This window comes from Lampetra planeri, chromosome 7 (genome assembly GCF_965212315.1).
Source record: "Lampetra planeri chromosome 7, kcLamPlan1.2.h2, whole genome shotgun sequence".
Taxonomy (NCBI): Eukaryota; Metazoa; Chordata; class Hyperoartia; order Petromyzontiformes; family Petromyzontidae; genus Lampetra; species Lampetra planeri.
Genome location: NC_136113.1, coordinates 1,255,867 through 1,273,970, shown reverse-complemented (window position 1 = coordinate 1,273,970; position 18,104 = coordinate 1,255,867). Strand labels below are relative to the sequence as shown.

The 18,104-nt window shown below is 45.9% G+C and overlaps 2 protein-coding genes across 8 annotated transcripts in view; one reads left to right on the top strand and one right to left on the bottom strand.

Moving 5' to 3' along the window:
• Positions 1-5,157, bottom strand: part of LOC144719717 (E3 ubiquitin-protein ligase PHF7-like) — a 29,576-nt gene extending 24,419 nt beyond the window's left edge. Inside the window, exons 1-2 of one of the 7 annotated variants that reach the window (XM_078595858.1) lie at positions 5,004-5,104; positions 4,035-4,109 (exon numbers count right to left, since the gene is read on the bottom strand). The gene's annotated coding sequence lies outside the window, so the exon portion shown is untranslated. Of the gene's footprint in view, positions 1-4,034; positions 4,110-5,003 lie in introns of all 7 variants that reach the window. The other 6 variants (XM_078595861.1, XM_078595865.1, XM_078595866.1 and 3 more) reach the window with 6 other exon arrangements.
• A 318-nt stretch (positions 5,158-5,475) lies between these two features.
• CCS (copper chaperone for superoxide dismutase) lies at positions 5,476-17,930 on the top strand. Its single transcript, XM_078595883.1, has 8 exons — positions 5,476-5,540; positions 9,100-9,172; positions 11,920-12,057; positions 14,205-14,394; positions 15,613-15,673; positions 15,855-15,932; positions 16,687-16,790; positions 17,464-17,930. The coding sequence occupies exons 1-8, from the start codon at positions 5,517-5,519 to the stop codon at positions 17,621-17,623; spliced, it is 828 nt and encodes a 275-aa protein (XP_078452009.1). The 5' UTR covers positions 5,476-5,516; the 3' UTR covers positions 17,624-17,930.
• Positions 17,931-18,104: the final 174 nt, after the last annotated feature.

Below are 18,104 nucleotides of genomic sequence, written 5' to 3'. Positions count from 1 at the left end.
GGCAACAAAACTGACACCTTTTTACAAGGAGTCATGTTTGCATAGACCACAATACCTGCAGTCATAATGCAAACAAAAAACATAACTCTGATAATGTGCACTGTCCTTGAAGTTGATTGGTCCACACCCGAGACAGCTTTCCTTAGAGCCTAGTCTCACATGGGTTGGACCAGATGACGCCAAAAGGCGCACAACTCAAAGACAATGCACCATCAGAGTATGAGAGCTCGGGGCAAGCATCTACACTATGGGAACCTCATTTGCCAGTAAAAATATGATAATTGGTTTTTTACCCTTCTATCTGGCACAAAACTGACACCTTTTTACAAGGAGTCATGTTTGCATAGACCACAATACCTGCAGTCATAATGCAAACAAAAAACATAACTCTGATAATGTGCACTGTCCTTGAAGTTGATTGGTCCACACCCGAGACAGCTTTCCTTAGAGCCTAGTCTCACATGGGTTGGACCAGATGACGCCAAAAGGCGCACAACTCAAAGACAATGCACCATCAGAGTATGAGAGCTCGGGGCAAGCATCTACACTATGGGAACCTCATTTGCCAGTAAAAATATGATAATTGGTTTTTTACCCTTCTATCTGGCAACAAAACTGACACCTTTTTACAAGGAGTCATGTTTGCATAGACCACAATACCTGCAGTCATAATGCAAACAAAAAACATAACTCTGATAATGTGCACTGTCCTTGAAGTTGATTGGTCCACACCCGAGACAGCTTTCCTTAGAGCCTAGTCTCACATGGGTTGGACCAGATGACGCCAAAAGGCGCACAACTCAAAGACAATGCACCATCAGAGTATGAGAGCTCGGGGCAAGCATCTACACTATGGGAACCTCATTTGCCAGTAAAAATATGATAATTGGTTTTTTACCCTTCTATCTGGCACAAAACTGACACCTTTTTACAAGGAGTCATGTTTGCATAGACCACAATACCTGCAGTCATAATGCAAACAAAAAACATAACTCTGATAATGTGCACTGTCCTTGAAGTTGATTGGTCCACACCCGAGACAGCTTTCCTTAGAGCCTAGTCTCACATGGGTTGGACCAGATGACGCCAAAAGGCGCACAACTCAAAAACAATGCACCATCAGAGTATGAGAGCTCGGGGCAAGCATCTACACTATGGGAACCTCATTTGCCAGTAAAAATATGATAATTGGTTTTTAACCCTTCTATCTGGCAACAAAACTGACACCTTTTTACAAGGAGTCATGTTTGCATAGACCACAATACCTGCAGTCATAATGCAAACAAAAAACATAACTCTGATAATGTGCACTGTCCTTGAAGTTGATTGGTCCACACCCGAGACAGCTTTCCTTAGAGCCTAGTCTCACATGGGTTGGACCAGATGACGCCAAAAGGCGCACAACTCAAAGACAATGCACCATCAGAGTATGAGAGCTCGGGGCAAGCGTCTACACTATGGGAACCTCATTTGCCAGTAAAAATATGATAATTGGTTTTTTACCCTTCTATCTGGCAACAAAACTGACACCTTTTTACAAGGAGTCATGTTTGCATAGACCACAATACCTGCAGTCATAATGCAAACAAAAAACATAACTCTGATAATGTGCACTGTCCTTGAAGTTGATTGGTCCACACCCGAGACAGCTTTCCTTAGAGCCTAGTCTCACATGGGTTGGACCAGATGACGCCAAAAAGCGCACAACTCAAAGACAATGCACCATCAGAGTATGAGAGCTCGGGGCAAGCATCTACACTATGGGAACCTCATTTGCCAGTAAAAATATGATAATTGGTTTTTTACCCTTCTATCTGGCAACAAAACTGACACCTTTTTACAAGGAGTCATGTTTGCATAGACCACAATACCTGCAGTCATAATGCAAACAAAAAACATAACTCTGATAATGTGCACTGTCCTTGAAGTTGATTGGTCCACACCCGAGACAGCTTTCCTTAGAGCCTAGTCTCACATGGGTTGGACCAGATGACGCCAAAAGGCGCACAACTCAAAGACAATGCACCATCAGAGTATGAGAGCTCGGGGCAAGCATCTACACTATGGGAACCTCATTTGCCAGTAAAAATATGATAATTGGTTTTTTACCCTTCTATCTGGCAACAAAACTGACACCTTTTTACAAGGAGTCATGTTTGCATAGACCACAATACCTGCAGTCATAATGCAAACAAAAAACATAACTCTGATAATGTGCACTGTCCTTGAAGTTGATTGGTCCACACCCGAGACAGCTTTCCTTAGAGCCTAGTCTCACATGGGTTGGACCAGATGACGCCAAAAGGCGCACAACTCAAAGACAATGCACCATCAGAGTATGAGAGCTCGGGGCAAGCATCTACACTATGGGAACCTCATTTGCCAGTAAAAATATGATAATTGGTTTTTTACCCTTCTATCTGGCAACAAAACTGACACCTTTTTACAAGGAGTCATGTTTGCATAGACCACAATACCTGCAGTCATAATGCAAACAAAAAACATAACTCTGATAATGTGCACTGTCCTTGAAGTTGATTGGTCCACACCCGAGACAGCTTTCCTTAGAGCCTAGTCTCACATGGGTTGGACCAGATGACGCCAAAAGGCGCACAACTCAAAGACAATGCACCATCAGAGTATGAGAGCTCGGGGCAAGCATCTACACTATGGGAACCTCATTTGCCAGTAAAAATATGATAATTGGTTTTTTACCCTTCTATCTGGCAACAAAACTGACACCTTTTTACAAGGAGTCATGTTTGCATAGACCACAATACCTGCAGTCATAATGCAAACAAAAAACATATGCATTGTCTTTGAGTTGTGCGCCTTTTGGCGTCATCTGGTCCAACCCATGTGAGACTAGGCTCTAAGGAAAGCTGTCTCGGGTGTGGACCAATCAACTTCAAGGACAGTGCACATTATCAGAGTTATGTTTTTTGTTTGCATTATGACTGCAGGTATTGTGGTCTATGCAAACATGACTCCTTGTAAAAAGGTGTCAGTTTTGTTGCCAGAAAGAAGGGTAAAAAACCAATTATCATATTTTTACTGGCAAATGAGGTTCCCATAGTGTAGATGCTTGCCCCGAGCTCTCATACTCTGATGGTGCATTGTCTTTGAGTTGTGCGCCTTTTGGCGTCATCTGGTCCAACCCATGTGAGACTAGGCTCTAAGGAAAGCTGTCTCGGGTGTGGACCAATCAACTTCAAGGACAGTGCACATTATCAGAGTTATGTTTTTTGTTTGCATTATGACTGCAGGTATTGTGGTCTATGCAAACATGACTCCTTGTAAAAAGGTGTCAGTTTTGTTGCCAGATAGAAGGGTAAAAAAACAATTATCACATTTGCAGGATAAATATATTTCACCATGATGGTATTTACAAGTTGGAAAAAACAAAATTGCATCAGCTGTGCTGAGGATTCATTGAAGATTCTGAGAATTACTTGGAGATCCTTGGGGATTACATGAAGAATTGAGGGGGGCGAGGTCAAATGCCAATGAATAGCCAATCACAATCAAGTATTCCATTTTTAAAACCTTTCATATGAGCACCACAAAAGGAAGTGGACTGTCCAAAAATCTAAACTTGACTAGTATACTGAAATTTGACCTTACCTGTACGAAAATGTTGTTCCTCTTTCTATATACAGTACATGCATTCAATTGCCCTGGAAAATATGCACATGTAACTATAAAGGCTTATATTGGGGGTCAACTCGTGGAATAAATTCAGTCACAGTAACTCTCATAGGGACTTGTCCGATTGAAAAACTGTCAAATCTATATATAAAAAAGTTGCCGAAACCAGCATTAAAGGGATCTTAATCAATAGCGTAATGTCGCCCCACTTTTGAGACATTTGAAGAAAATTTAATTATTTAATTATCTTCCAGAAGGATCCTGTTGCGGCACAAGAGAAATAGATTTCAACAATACACGTATGTACATGGCTAATTACAGCCAATATGTGGCTGGCAGGGTTATTAAGAAACTAACCACACAGAATATGGAGGGCTGATGCAGACCTGCTCAGTGTGACGTACTCAGTTTTCCAGGTAAAGGAGATAATCTTCATATTGAACGTGCAACACTCCTTTCTTCTGCCAGATCAGATGGACAAATCTCCAATCACAAATAATTTTATCTCACACTGGGTATTAAAGTCACTCTTTTTGGAAAATAAATATGCATAAAATACTGTTATTTTCAGAAAATCTGGACAGATTAAATGTACGTCATTCCAAAAAAATGTATGCCATGCATCATTTAAACAGTTGTTGGCATTGTACGTGTGCTGCTTAATTTCTCTAATGGGACCGCCAGTTCAGTCAGTGATCAGAATAACTCTGCTCCATCTGTACTCGTGGCCAAACAGATATTCAAGGATCCTACTTCGATACGCAGTCAACTTAAACGTTCACGCAACTACCCCCCCCCCTCCACGGCAACTCTCCACACAGAGTCCCGTTTGTGCCCCCACTGCCGCTTCCTCCTCCAGCCTTCACGAAGGGCCTTTGGCAGGACAATTGCCACATTTCATGTCAAGGGCCCTATCCATTCACAACGACCCCCGACATGGGACGCGGTCCTTTATCACATCTGGCCCCACGCCAGGTAGCGGAGCTTTACGCCTCGCTTCTGCTTCCACGACGTGGACTTTTGTGTTGGTAATGTGAAGCAACATGGCCACCCACGGCCATCAACAAACGCGTCTCGCAGGTTGCGTGCAGCGCATCAGTCTCGAGCGGCGGTTCATTCCAACGAGAACGAAAACTGCAGCTTGCGATTTAACAAACGCGACTCGACACGCTGAGGGGTTACGTGTGAACACTTAAGAGTTATTCCCGACGGGAACGGAGATGCGAGCAAGGGAAGTTGGTTAAAGTAGGCGAGCGGTGAGAGGGTAAAGGAGTGAATGTCTGGGTGGGCGAGTGGGTGAGTTGGAGAGTGAGCGAGTTGGTGAATGATAGGGGAGGGTGGCAGTAGTCACTCACCGCCTTCCTCACCACTTTCCTCACCGCTTTCCTCACCGCCTTCCTCACCACCGCCGCGGCTGCATTTCGTGGCACGACCAAACGTTGGACTTTCAAACCGCGGCCCGGCGTTTCACGTGACGCGCGCCGCGCCCGCTCATTGGTGCGCCGATCGTGACGTCACCGCGCCAACGCGACCGTTAGGGGACGCGCGCCCACGTGACGAGGGGAAACGATCGCCTCTGAGGGGGGCGAAGAGAGGTGGGGGGGCATGGAGCGATGACGTCATCGAGTGGGGGGCGTGGTCGAATGGGGGAGGGGCGTAATGGGAAGGATGGGAGGAGGGGGGTGAATTGGGGAGAGGGGTGAATTGGGGGGAGGGGGTGTGGGGGCCAGGGGGCGAGGGAGGATGGCGGGGGGAGGGCGAGGGGAGGGCGGGGAGAGAGCGGGGGGATGGCGTAGGGGGCGGGGGGCATGGCGGGGGCCACAGACGCGCATGCGCAGTTGGCGCGTGGACACTGCAGTGTGGCCATCATGGACGGGGACGGCACCACGAAGGTGAGAGGGTTTCAGAGTCGCGGCCAGCCAGGGTTCGACTCCCGTGCCGGCGAAACTCGCAACACACACACACTGTACTGTATACTGTGTTTGTACGTTTTAATTAAAACAGCGCGCCGTCCGCTGTGAAGTGGGATTCAAAGACGGCAGCTTTTTAACGTCGTAAGGGTTAACTGTGATACATCACAACGCAGGCGGAGGCCACAGTCAGTTGCGAAAGTGGTCCATGGCGAGTAGAGACTGTAGTGTAGACTGTAGTGAGTGGAGGACACCTCGCTGCCAGTTCGAGTCCTGTCTCTCACCTGTGTTCACCTGCAGTGGTTTGTCTTACTCTGTCTCTCACCTGTGTTCACCTGCAGTGGTTTGTCTTACACTGTCTCTCACCTGTGTTCACCTGCAGTGGTTTGTCTCACTCTGCCTCTCACCTGTGTTCACCTGCAGTGGTTTGTCTTACTCTGTCTCTCACCTGTGTTCACCTGCAGTGGTTTGTCTTACACTGTCTCTCACCTGTGTTCACCTGCAGTGGTTTGTCTTACTCTGTCTCTCACCTGTGTTCACCTGCAGTGGTTTGTCTTACTCTCTCACCTGTGTTCACCTGCAGTGGTTTGTCTCACTCTGTCACTCACCTGTGTTCACATGCAGTGGTTTGTCTTACTCTGTCTCTCACCTGTGTTCACCTGCAGTGGTTTGTCTTACTCTGTCTCTCACCTGTGTTCACCTGCAGTGGTTTGTCTCACTCTGTCACTCACCTGTGTTCACCTGCAGTGGTTTGTCTCACTCTGTCTCTCACCTGTGTTCACCTGCAGTGGTTTGTCTCACTCTGTCCCTCACCTGTGTTCACCTGCAGTGGTTTGTCTCACTCTGTCTCTCACCTGTCTCTCACCTGTGTTCACCTGCAGTGGTTTGTCTCACACTGTCCCTCACCTGTGTTCACCTGCAGTGGGTTGTCTCACTCTGTCTCTCACCTGTGTTCACCTGCAGTGGTTTGTCTCACTCTGTCACTCACCTGTGTTCACCTGCAGTGGTTTGTCTTACACTGTCTCTCACCTGTGTTCACCTGCAGTCGTTTGTCTCACTCTGTCTCTCACCTGTGTTCACCTGCAGTGGTTTGTCTTACTCTGTCTCTCACCTGTGTTCACCTGCAGTGGTTTGTCTTACTCTGTCTCTCACCTGTGTTCACCTGCAGTGGTTTGTCTCACTCTTTCACTCACCTGTGTTCACCTGCAGTGGTTTGTCTTACTCTGTCTCTCACCTGTGTTCACCTGCAGTGGTTTGTCTCACTCTGTCTCTCACCTGTCTCACCTGTGTTCACCTGCAGTGGTTTGTCTCACACTGTCCCTCACCTGTGTTCACCTGCAGTGGTTTGTCTCACTCTGTCTCTCACCTGTCTCTCACCTGTGTTCACCTGCAGTGGTTTGTCTCACACTGTCCCTCACCTGTGTTCACCTGCAGTGGTTTTTCTCACTCTGTCTCTCACCTGTGTTCACCTGCAGTGGTTTGTCTCACTCTGTCACTCACCTGTGTTAACCTGCAGTGGTTTGTCTTACTCTGTCTTTCACCTGTGTTCACCTGCAGTGGTTTGTCTCACTCTGTCTCTCACCTGTCTCTCACCTGTGTTCACCTGCAGTGGTTTGTCTCACACTGTCCCTCACCTGTGTTCACCTGCAGTGTTTTTTCTCACTCTGTCTCTCACCTGTGTTCACCTGCAGTGGTTTGTCTCACTCTGTCACTCACCTGTGTTCACCTGCAGTGGTTTGTCTTACACTGTCTCTCACCTGTGTTCACCTGCAGTGGTTTGTCTCACTCTGTCACTCACCTGTGTTCACCTGCAGTGGTTTGTCTCACTCTGTCACTCACCTGTGTTCACCTGCAGTGGTTTGTCTTACACTGTCTCTCACCTGTGTTCATCTGCAGTGGTTTGTCTCACTTTGTCACTCACCTGCGTTCACCTGCAGTGGTTTGTCTCACTCTGTCACTCACCTGTGTTCACCTGCAGTGGTTTGTCTTACACTGTCTCTCACCTGTGTTCACCTGCAGTGGTTTGTCTCACTCTGTCACTCACCTGCGTTCACCTGCAGTGGTTTGTCTCACTCTGTCACTCACCTGTGTTCACCTGCAGTGGTTTGTCTCACTCTGTCACTCACCTGTGTTCACCTGCAGTGGTTTGTCTCACTCTGTCTCTCACCTGTGTTCACCTGCAGTGGTTTGTCTCACTCTGTCTCTCACCTGTGTTCACCTGCAGTGGTTTGTCTCACACTGTCCCTCACCTGTGTTCACCTGCAGTGGTTTGTCTCACTCTGTCACTCACCTGTGTTCACCTGCAGTGGTTTGTCTCACTCTGTCTCTCACCTGTGTTCACCTGCAGTGGTTTGTCTCACTCTGTCACTCACCTGTGTTCACCTGCAGTGGTTTGTCTTACACTGTCTCTCACCTGTGTTCACCTGCAGTGGTTTGTCTCACTCTGCCTCTCACCTGTGTTCACCTGCAGTGGTTTGTCTTACTCTCTCACCTGTGTTCACCTGCAGTGGTTTGTCTCACTCTGTCACTCACCTGTGTTCACATGCAGTGGTTTGTCTTACTCTGTCTCTCACCTGTGTTCACCTGCAGTGGTTTGTCTTACTCTGTCTCTCACCTGTGTTCACCTGCAGTGGTTTGTCTTACACTGTCTCTCACCTGTGTTCACCTGCAGTGGTTTGTCTCACTCTGTCTCTCACCTGTGTTCACCTGCAGTGGTTTGTCTTACTCTGTCACTCACCTGTGTTCACCTGCAGTGGTTTGTCTTACACTGTCTCTCACCTGTGTTCACCTGCAGTGGTTTGTCTCACTCTGTCTCTCACCTGTGTTCACCTGCAGTGGTTTGTCTCACTCTGCCTCTCACCTGTGTTCACCTGCAGTGGTTTGTCTTACTCTCTCACCTGTGTTCACCTGCAGTGGTTTGTCTTACTCTGTCTCTCACCTGTGTTCACCTGCAGTGGTTTGTCTCACTCTGTCTCTCACCTGTGTTCACCTGCAGTGGTTTGTCTTACACGACACAATTGGAATCATTTTGGTAAACACGACAAAGTTTAATGGAAGGTATACGAATTGGCATTCTCACATTCAGGACAAGTTGGTCCTTGTTCTTTGGTGAGAGTTGGGTGGATAAAACGTTATTTTCCACCCACAATCACCTAAATGTTAAGGGTAATTATGTGGTTGTTGCACCGTCTGATAATTAGTTTACTTGCCTAGATAATTGAGTCTAATGGGTGCATTTAAAATCTTAAATACCATTACGGCACAAAGAGACAAACACATTTTCACAGAGACCTTGCGAGATTCAAAGTTGGTCACTGGCAGAGACGTCAATTCAAAGGGAGAGGCACAACTAATTGACAGCGAGAAACGGTTAAAGACACATTGTGAAACAGTGAAATAAGGACACTTTAAACATTCAGAGAATTCAACACGGACAGAACAACACAGCTTCAACAAAAAAGCAGTGAGCATTCGGTTGTTACGCGTGTGTACTTTGACATCCCATGTGGTGTTTTGTGCGGTGTGCTTCTTGCACCCCTAGCTGGAGTTTGCTGTGCAGATGAGCTGCAGGAGCTGCGAAGATGCGGTGAAGAAGGCTCTGCATGGAGTGCCAGGTACATGGGACAGTGCTGAGTAACTCGTGTGTCTGTGTATATATGCCATGGTGTCATATTCTTTGGTTCTTTCGGTAAAGTCACGTGGATTGAAAAAATAAAATATTAAGTTAATAAAAATATCACAACGTTTCGATCGCAACACAAGCGGCCGTCATCAGGAAAAGGGGTTAGCCTCTAAAGGCACACTGTTTATAAAGGAGCATGGGCAGGGCAGTAATGTCAATGCAGCAGCAATGTCAATGCAGCAACAACGCCAATGCAGCAACAATGCCAATGCAGCAACAACGCCAATGCAGCAACAACGCCAATGCAGCAACAACGCCAATGCAGCAACAATGCCAATGCAGCAACAATGCCAATGCAGCAACAATGCCAATGCAGCAACAATGCCAATAATTCACTGCACCCCGCTCCACACACCACACTGCTGACGGTGGAGGTTGATTGACAAGATAACACAAGTCAAGTCATGACCCAAAGTGGTTGATGACATCTTTCCAATGATTGCTGAGTCTAAAACCTTCCTCTCGGTTGAAATTGTGTCTGTATATATGGATGGCTTCATGAACGAATCTTTGTTGATAGCCAGTAGGCTTGCAAAATACCATCGTCTTAGAGAAATCAATTTCGTGTGAGTCATCTGAATTAAAATAATGATCAGCCATGGCAGAAGTATTGGTCCAACCGTGTTTCAAATCTGCCTTATGTTCACGAACACGGTCCGAGACATGTCGCTTAGTTTCCCCAATGTAACTGCTGCCGCAGATACAGCTTAGTTTGTAAACGCCGGGATATTGCATGTAAGGAATCTTGTGCTTCACAGAAAGGGATCAGATCACGAATTTTATGTATGGTGTTAAATCGGATCTGGATCTTGTGTTTGTTGATGATTTTAAACATATTTCTGGTTACCACTGCTATATATAGCAGGGTGATGGTTTTGATTGGATCCTCAGATGGCTCCTTCCTCACGGTTGGGGCGATGGCTTTGTGGATTGTGTAGTCAGAATATCCATTCGCCTTGAGAGCTTGGTGGAATGAATATTCTGACATCCATATATACAGACACGGACACCATTTCAATCGAGAAGAAGGTTATAGATTCAGCAATCATTGGAAAGATGTCATCAACCACTTTGGGTCATGACTTGCGTTTTCTTGTCAATCAACCTCCACCGTCAGCAGTGTGGTGTGTGGAGCGGGGTGCAGTGATTTCTTGGCGGCCCTTGGCATTGCTGCTGCATTGGCATTGCAGCTGCATTGGCATTGCTGCCCCGCCCATGCTCCTGGTGCTGCTGATACACCTGGGCTACGCCCATCTCAAACCTTTATAAACCGTTTGCCTTTAGAGACTAACCCCTTTTCCTGATGACGACCGCTTGTGTTGCAATCGAAACGTCGTGATATTTTGATTCACTTTATTTTTATTATAATTTTTTCTATCTACGTGAGTTTACCGAAAGAACAAAAGAATATGAATTCCTGCAGTCACGAAAGTTTTAAGTCAAAATGATATGGTGCCCATAGTACAGCTGGTGCATCTACCAGTCATCTCAGTCAGCCAACCCATCGCACCTCGGTCTGTCCCGAGACCTCCTGTCAGCGAGCCTTCGACACTTCATGTGGCCTAAAAGTGCACCTGGCATGGTACAGGTGCCGTGGTGACGTCACCTTCACTTAGTGGCGAATGGCGGGTGTTGGTATGTTGTCCAAGTGAGAAAATGTTTTTTATGCCATCACGTTTGGTCTTAATTCATAACATTTTTTTAATTATACTTTTTAACAACAATGATAGTATTGTATTTGCACTATAACAGACGGCTGAAAGAGGTAAAGTAAAATAAAGCAAATACAAGCTGTCTGGAGTTGCCAAAATAAATCAGAAGTAAAAAATGAAGTAAATGAAAAAAATTCAAGTAGAGATAATTCTACATTGCCATTAGGAAAATAATGAAAGGCCATAATTGTGCCCCACTCTTGCCCTGGAGAGACATTTGATATCTGATTCAGCTTGTTTTATATACAGGAGCAGATGTAGTTTGTCACACTGCTTTGGATTAATAGTTTTGTGAGTGAATTCAAATAGTACCAACTTTTTAGGTTTTGCCTTCAATGGTAGCAGTGGGGACTAGAATCTCGAGAGGTAGACGCATTCAAATATCAGCCACTTTTGGTTACCTCGACCTTTGTAGCCATGCCCCAGAGGATGGCCACTATGGAGACGGACCAATGAGATAGGTTCCTGTGCATGAGTGATCTGGATTGTGGATTTTCAGGGCTGAAACATGGTGAGGCCTTCATCCAGCCGAGGATAGGCAATTGCTGCTTCGAATCAGAACAGTCGAGTTTTGTGTATGAAGCATGAAGGAAATTAATAACTGAATGTGCAAACTAATAGGTGTAAATGTACACGTGTATGTGTGTGGGGGCAGGTGTGGGGAGCAGTAGTGTAGCGGTTAGCTGTGCTACGAACTCGGCAACTAGAGTTAGATTCCCGCTCATGGTTGACACCAGTGACGATTTTCTGAACCAGTCCTGGTCCTCCCCTAGGATGATGCAGCTTTGAATGAGTTCCTGGTGCGATGTGTAAACATTGAAATTCGGGAGACAAAGGCGGTTGGGCTCGGTGCTGGCCACCCACCCCCTCGTGTGCCGTGCCGACCTTCATCGGTGCTTGCTAACAGCACTTGCCCCAATAGTCTGTTAAGGCTATACGTGGGATCTTTGTCTTTGTTTGGGGGCAGGTGTGCGGGGAGTGCAGGTGGACTTGGCGAAAGAGCAGGTGCTGGTGGATACCGTACTCCCATCAGCCCAAGTCCAAAGCCTGATCGAGTCCACCGGCAAGAGGGCCGTGCTAAGGGGCATCGGACCGACACAGGGAGGTGTGCCTTGCATACTGCCACTGGTCATCAAGTGTGTTCCACGCGATATTCTCAGGACCTTTCATATTGTCCGATTAACACAATGTCTGGGCAAATTCGTAATTTTATCTTTGGTTTCTATTGTGGTGTGCTCTGGCTGCAGTGATTTGTAGTCCAACAATTTGTCCGTGTACTCTGTAATTGTTTCATTAATGTGTGGGGTTGTGAATTCTTGGTTTTGCCTTTCATGTTCTTGACTCAAATGATGTATTGGACCATGTTCTGTACATTGTTCATGTAAATCCCAGTTTTTACAGATGCAGTTTTATGCACCGTGCAGTAATATTCAATTCTAAATGTCATTTCGCGCTTAATAATCGTGTAATGCGAGCGTAAGCGGGGTTCGCTGCTGGGCTCTGGGCCAATCATACGGCCCGGGGTATTGGGGGGCGGAGCCCAGTATGTGGGCGTATGTGAAGGTCCGCCGCTCACCTCGGGTCCAATCGGAAGCGAGGTGAGTGGGGGCGGAACCTAAAGGCAGAGCCAGCAAGGCGCTATGGGGAGGCCGGATCTGGAAGGTTCGGAAGGGCGTGGTAAGAGGGAGGAGACAGGATCACGTGGTGAAGGGGATATAGGGGGGAGCCCGGAAGGGCTCCGGGTTAGTTGGGAAAGTCACGAAGCTGGACCACGTTGGGTGGCCGGAGGGAATCCGCGCCATCAGCCACGTGGCTGGAGGAGCTTCGGCACACCGTCGGCCAGCGGTGTACAGAGCGGAGGAAGCGAAAGGATTGACGAGAGAGCGCGTGCGGGGCGCGCGCGAGGAGCAGCTGGTCCGCTGTCGGTACCAGCGGGGTGCGAGTGTCAACCAGAATAAAGAGTGACGGAGATCAAGCAGTGTGTGGCGAAGTCCTTTATTACAATCGTAATAAAGCACTCATTTGCTTGAGAATACAATCTCAACGAGCCCCCACCTGGCTTGAACGAATAACATATTTATTAATGTAAAGTGACCTGCTCTTGGCAATCTGTCACTCTCAACGAGCCCTCACCTGGCTTTGGTGCAGACCCACTCACTGCTGAGTTGTTTCCTACATGAACATGAGCTGCCCCACCCATGCTGCTGACACACTTGGGCTATGCCCATCTCTAAACCTTTATAAACAGTTTGCCTTTAGAGGCTAAACCCACCTTTTTTCTGATGACGACCACTTGTGTTGCGATCGAAACGTCGTGGTTTTTGTTTTTATTTTATTTTTATTTTATTCAGGTTAGAACCAGGCTCCAGTTTACATTATAGACTGCCAGTATGCTCACTCAGTTTAATAACCATTGCTAGTCAACATCACACTGGCAATACGCTCACCAGCTTAAAAACGAGGCTACAGTCTACATTATAAACTGCCAGTACACTCACCGAGGTTAAGAACCAGGCTACAGTAAACATTATAGACTGCCAGTACTCCCAGCTTAATAACCAGGCTACAGTCTACATTATAGACTGCCAGTACTCACCAAATTAATAACCAGGCTACAGTATACATTATAGACTGTCAGTACACTCTCCCAGCTTAATAACCATTGCTACAGTCTACATTTTTAGACTACCAGTACACTCACAAAAATTAATACCAGGCTACAGTCTATATTATAGACTGCCAGTACACTCACTCCGATTTAGAACCAATCTACATTAGTGGTTTTTAGTTTTTTATTATTTTTATTCACTTTATTTTTTATAATTTTTCTATCTACGTGACTTTACCTAAAGAACCAAAGAATATAATCTGTCACTTGTGAAAGCGTTCATTTCTTTATCGCTCGCAAACGTGTAGGGTATGTCTATGGGGAGTCGTGGAGATAATGCTCTTCTCCGATCCCAGAAACCCAGATAAGATCCCTCGTCAAGCACAGAAAAATAAAATAAAACTGTCTTTGAACTGTCTGGGCTGCCTCTGCAACGACGAAGTCTAAAACGGGTACACCGGCCAGCTTCATGACTGAGGGAGACAAAGGCAGCTGGTAATTCGTGGTGTTAATTATCGTGCCCTCCCGTGTGCTGTGCAAGTCAAGAGGTGCTTACTCTTAGCGTCTTCTGAAGACTCCGTCAAGGCTGACGTGGACAATGGTCGTCTCGTCGTTTTGGGTGCGTGCATCGTGTCCTCTCGCAGGGCCACTGGGTGCCGCCGTGGCCCAGTTGTCCGGGGACGGCGCAGTGCGGGGTGCGGTGCTGGGCGTGGTGCGCTTCGTGCAGCTTTCACCGCTCACCTGCGCCATCGAGGGCACCGTCGATGGCCTGAGACCCGGCCCGCATGGTCTGCACGTGCACGAGTTCGGAGACCTCACTAACGGCTGCTTCAGGTGATGCAGAGTTGCATGCGTGAGCGCACCCGGTATGGCACGTGGCGCGTGCGTGGGGCTTTTTGTGACGAGTTCTTAATTAGTCGTAGCCACCAGATGATATAAAAGTTCTCAGTGCTCAGGTCTCTCCCAAAAATGTTTTCACTATTCATGGATATGGATATTTATCAAACTAATTTTAACTTTAATGTGTCCTCCGGAACCACGTACAATTGCAGTCATTAACATTGAATGTAAACAGCAATACATATGAAAATGCATTCTCTTCCGATTATCCTGTTACTCCCCTCTCTTCATCTCATCATTTGAATCATGTTTCCTTGCTGACCTGCCATAGCAAAGCACATTTTCCCATCTTCCAAACACTACTTATGCTGCTATACAACTCTCTCTTCCCACCACGATACAAGTTTAATGTCGATGCATACTAATATTGATGTGCTGTTGGTAATTAGGTTCACCAAATGTAAATTCAAAACACGGCAAAACAGTGCTGTAAAAATAACACGTTTTTACAGCGCTGATTTACCGTGTGGTCATGCTGTGGATGTTTTACATTTGTTTTCAAATCAAATATATAATCAAAATTGAATTATTGTTGTTAAATGAAGACTCACATAAAAATGTAAGCATATTCTTGGTTCTTTCGGTAAAGTCACGTAGAAGGTAAATAATATTATTTTATTATTTCCCTTGTACGTGAACCAAGAATATGAATCCCTGCAGTCACGAAAGCTTTAAATCGAAAAATGTAAGCAGTAAAATATACAATTGACATATTTGCAGCTCTATCAATCCACACGATTGGCATGGTAAAGTATGGTTGTATATAACCCTCAGCATGGAAGAGGCCCTAATCTAGCAGTCGATTGACAAGAGGCCTGTGAATGTACCTAGCAGTGTAAAATGAGTCCCTTTAGCCAGTGGCTCCATTTACAGCCCTTAATTGCTCCCTTGTCACACAGTGCCACGTGAAACTCCAAGGTGGTGATTCACACGCATCCCCTGCCAACGACAAGCTTGCAGGTCGCTCGTGGGCCCTTTCGCCATCTTCTGACACCTATAACTCTTGAGTTTATCAGCCCAAAACAGTCAATTGATCAGACTCCGCATGCTACTGGTTCATAACTTGCATCCCAACATTATAACAGCGGAACCATGATGCCACTGATAAGAAAATGTTCTCGTTCAAGTGCCGTGTTTTTATGTGAATTGCAGTTGTGGAGGCCACTTCAACCCACACAGGAGCAACCATGGCAGCCCCGATGACCCCAATTCCGTACGTGCGACATCAAATGATGGGCCAAGGCAGAATTAAAATCCTGCATTCAAAAGTGTCTCACGTTTCGACACATTTATAAATTACGCGATCTAACCCAAAAACGTTGATTATGAATAAAATAACTGTATATCCTCAAGTGCCTGTCCACGTACTTTTGCGTCTATGATTGTACACGCAGCATGTTGGAGATCTGGGGAACATCACAGCGGATGAGCATGGCAGGGCATCGTTCCGCGTGAGCTCTGGAAAAATAAAGGTACTTAATCTTTACGCCTCGATTTCATGACTAGTTTTGATTGGCCAGCAGCTGTGTAAGCACTGAGCCGTGCCTTCACGCACTACTTTCTACACTAAACAATTTTTATATTACCAGGTAAGGCCCACTGAGCTTTATAGTTCTTTTTCAGAAACGATCTGGCTGCAAATGATAGCTCAATGAAGTTGCTTATCATGTGGACATTTATAGTGGCCAAATATTCTAAACGCATGTTTATAAATGTGGAGGGAAAAACTGGAGGACCCAGAGATAAATCCACCCGACCACAAGAAAAGAGACATGTAAACTCCAAATATACCGGCGTCGGGGTCTGGATCGAACCCACAAACTACTGCATACCAGGCGAGGGAGATAACATCTCACCATACACTTTGAGTATTTCGGTAAAGTCACGTAGATAGAAAAATATATATTTTTTTACTATTTTTCTATCTACGTTACTTTACCGTAAGACCTAAAGAGTATGAATTCCTGCAGTCACGAAAGTTTTAAGTTAAGATTTAACAGCTCACCACTTTCAAAGGGAGGCTTTCCAGTGGAGCTATAACCAGGGCTTGGAGCTGACTCAGCCAGTGAAGACTATGCAGGTCACTGTCACCAGAGACATCACTGACCCTTTCAGCCACTACTCACTTGACTCATTGTGCGGCTCTTCACATTCGCTCATTCCCAAGTTGACGTGTGCTTGCTCAAAATCACGTGCATCAATGTGTCATTGTCCACGTGTTTGTAGGTGGGAGATATCATCGGACGATCGGTAGTGGTGGATGAGACGGCAGATGACCTGGGACGTGGAACTCACCCGTTGTCAAAAGTCACAGGAAATTCCGGGCCGGGGTGAGTCTCTTCAGTGGCAGTTAGAGGCAATATTTGTATCAGGTTACAAAGTCCACTTTGGCATGTCCACCTTGGCATTTCCACCCTCAGTTCTTACATGCAGGTGGTTTAATAACATAATTTGTGGCAGTGGTAATTCCATTGTTTTAACTTGGTCTAAGTGAGGACACAGCTAATTAAAGCAAAAAATATACAGGTAACAGCAACAGTTGGAAAATGTGGACTGGTTTTAAGCAACAGATTAAATTTGCTTGAGGAACAATATATGAACATGATGTCACCACTGTCATAAACGAAATGGCATTTGAATGGGCATTGCCATGAAGTTGGGGGCAAAGTAAAAACGGGATATATGAAAGCACAGAAACATGGCAACAGTCTAGCACGGTATATTTGCCAAGTTGCCGGTGTGTAGTTGTTTGTAGAGAGGGTTGATGGATCATCTAAATATGTAGCCATTATTTCTGCAAGACACCCATTTGAATAGTAACAAAGTATGTTTGTAGTACAAGCAAGATTTTTGTTTTATTAAAAGCCACTTGGTGTTATTTCACTCTTGCAGTAAGGAATTGGTCAACTACTCCATGCAATGCATTGCAAGCTCAATTCATTGGCAACTTGGGCTTTTAACCCTATCCTATACTCAGTGCGACATGTGATTTTTCTACAACAGACTGGCTTGTGGAATCATTGCTCGTTCCGCCGGACTCTTTGAGAACTCAAAAAAGAAGATTTGCACGTGTGACGGCGTGACGCTGTGGGACGAGCGCGACAGGCCGGTGGCCGGGCCGGGCCGGCAGGGCCAGCAGCCGGCACACACGGCCAACCTCTAGTGCCACCCGCCAGCGGATTAAGCAACACGGTGCAAGTAAATACAGATCGCGCTTGGTGCACAGAGTACCCCATTGGAACACGCGAAGGACAACCATTCCGATCAAATGAGACTTATTGCTCCATTCATGTATGATTTTTTGACATACGATGGCAAGATTAAAAGTATGATGTGAAATTGTCTTATGTTTATTGTAAAAAAATTCATGCAAATATTTTGCTTACCGAGAAGACATTCGTGATTCTATTATTTGTCAGTTTGCAGTTAATTTTTTTCCCCCAATGTTTCAATAAATTATTCCAATTACATTTTGATAGCTGTGGTGATAAATTTAAATAATTTGTCAAGCGTTCATTAATTGTAGTGACAAATGAAATGGAGACTGTTAACATTCAAAGTTACAGTCGCTATAATTTCTGCGTATGTTGATGCGTAACAAGCCTGGCACAAGGTAGTGGTGGCGGCTCTTGAGTAGGGTCTTG

Excerpts from the sequence above, each read along its gene's own strand:
- CCS (XM_078595883.1), top strand. The coding sequence starts at position 5,517 with ATGGACGGGGACGGCACCACGAAG. Across the intron at positions 9,173-11,919 it reads GGCTCTGCATGGAGTGCCAG|GTGTGCGGGGAGTGCAGGTG; the intron begins GTACATGGGACA and ends GTTTGGGGGCAG. Across the intron at positions 12,058-14,204 it reads CATCGGACCGACACAGGGAG|GGCCACTGGGTGCCGCCGTG; the intron begins GTGTGCCTTGCA and ends GTCCTCTCGCAG.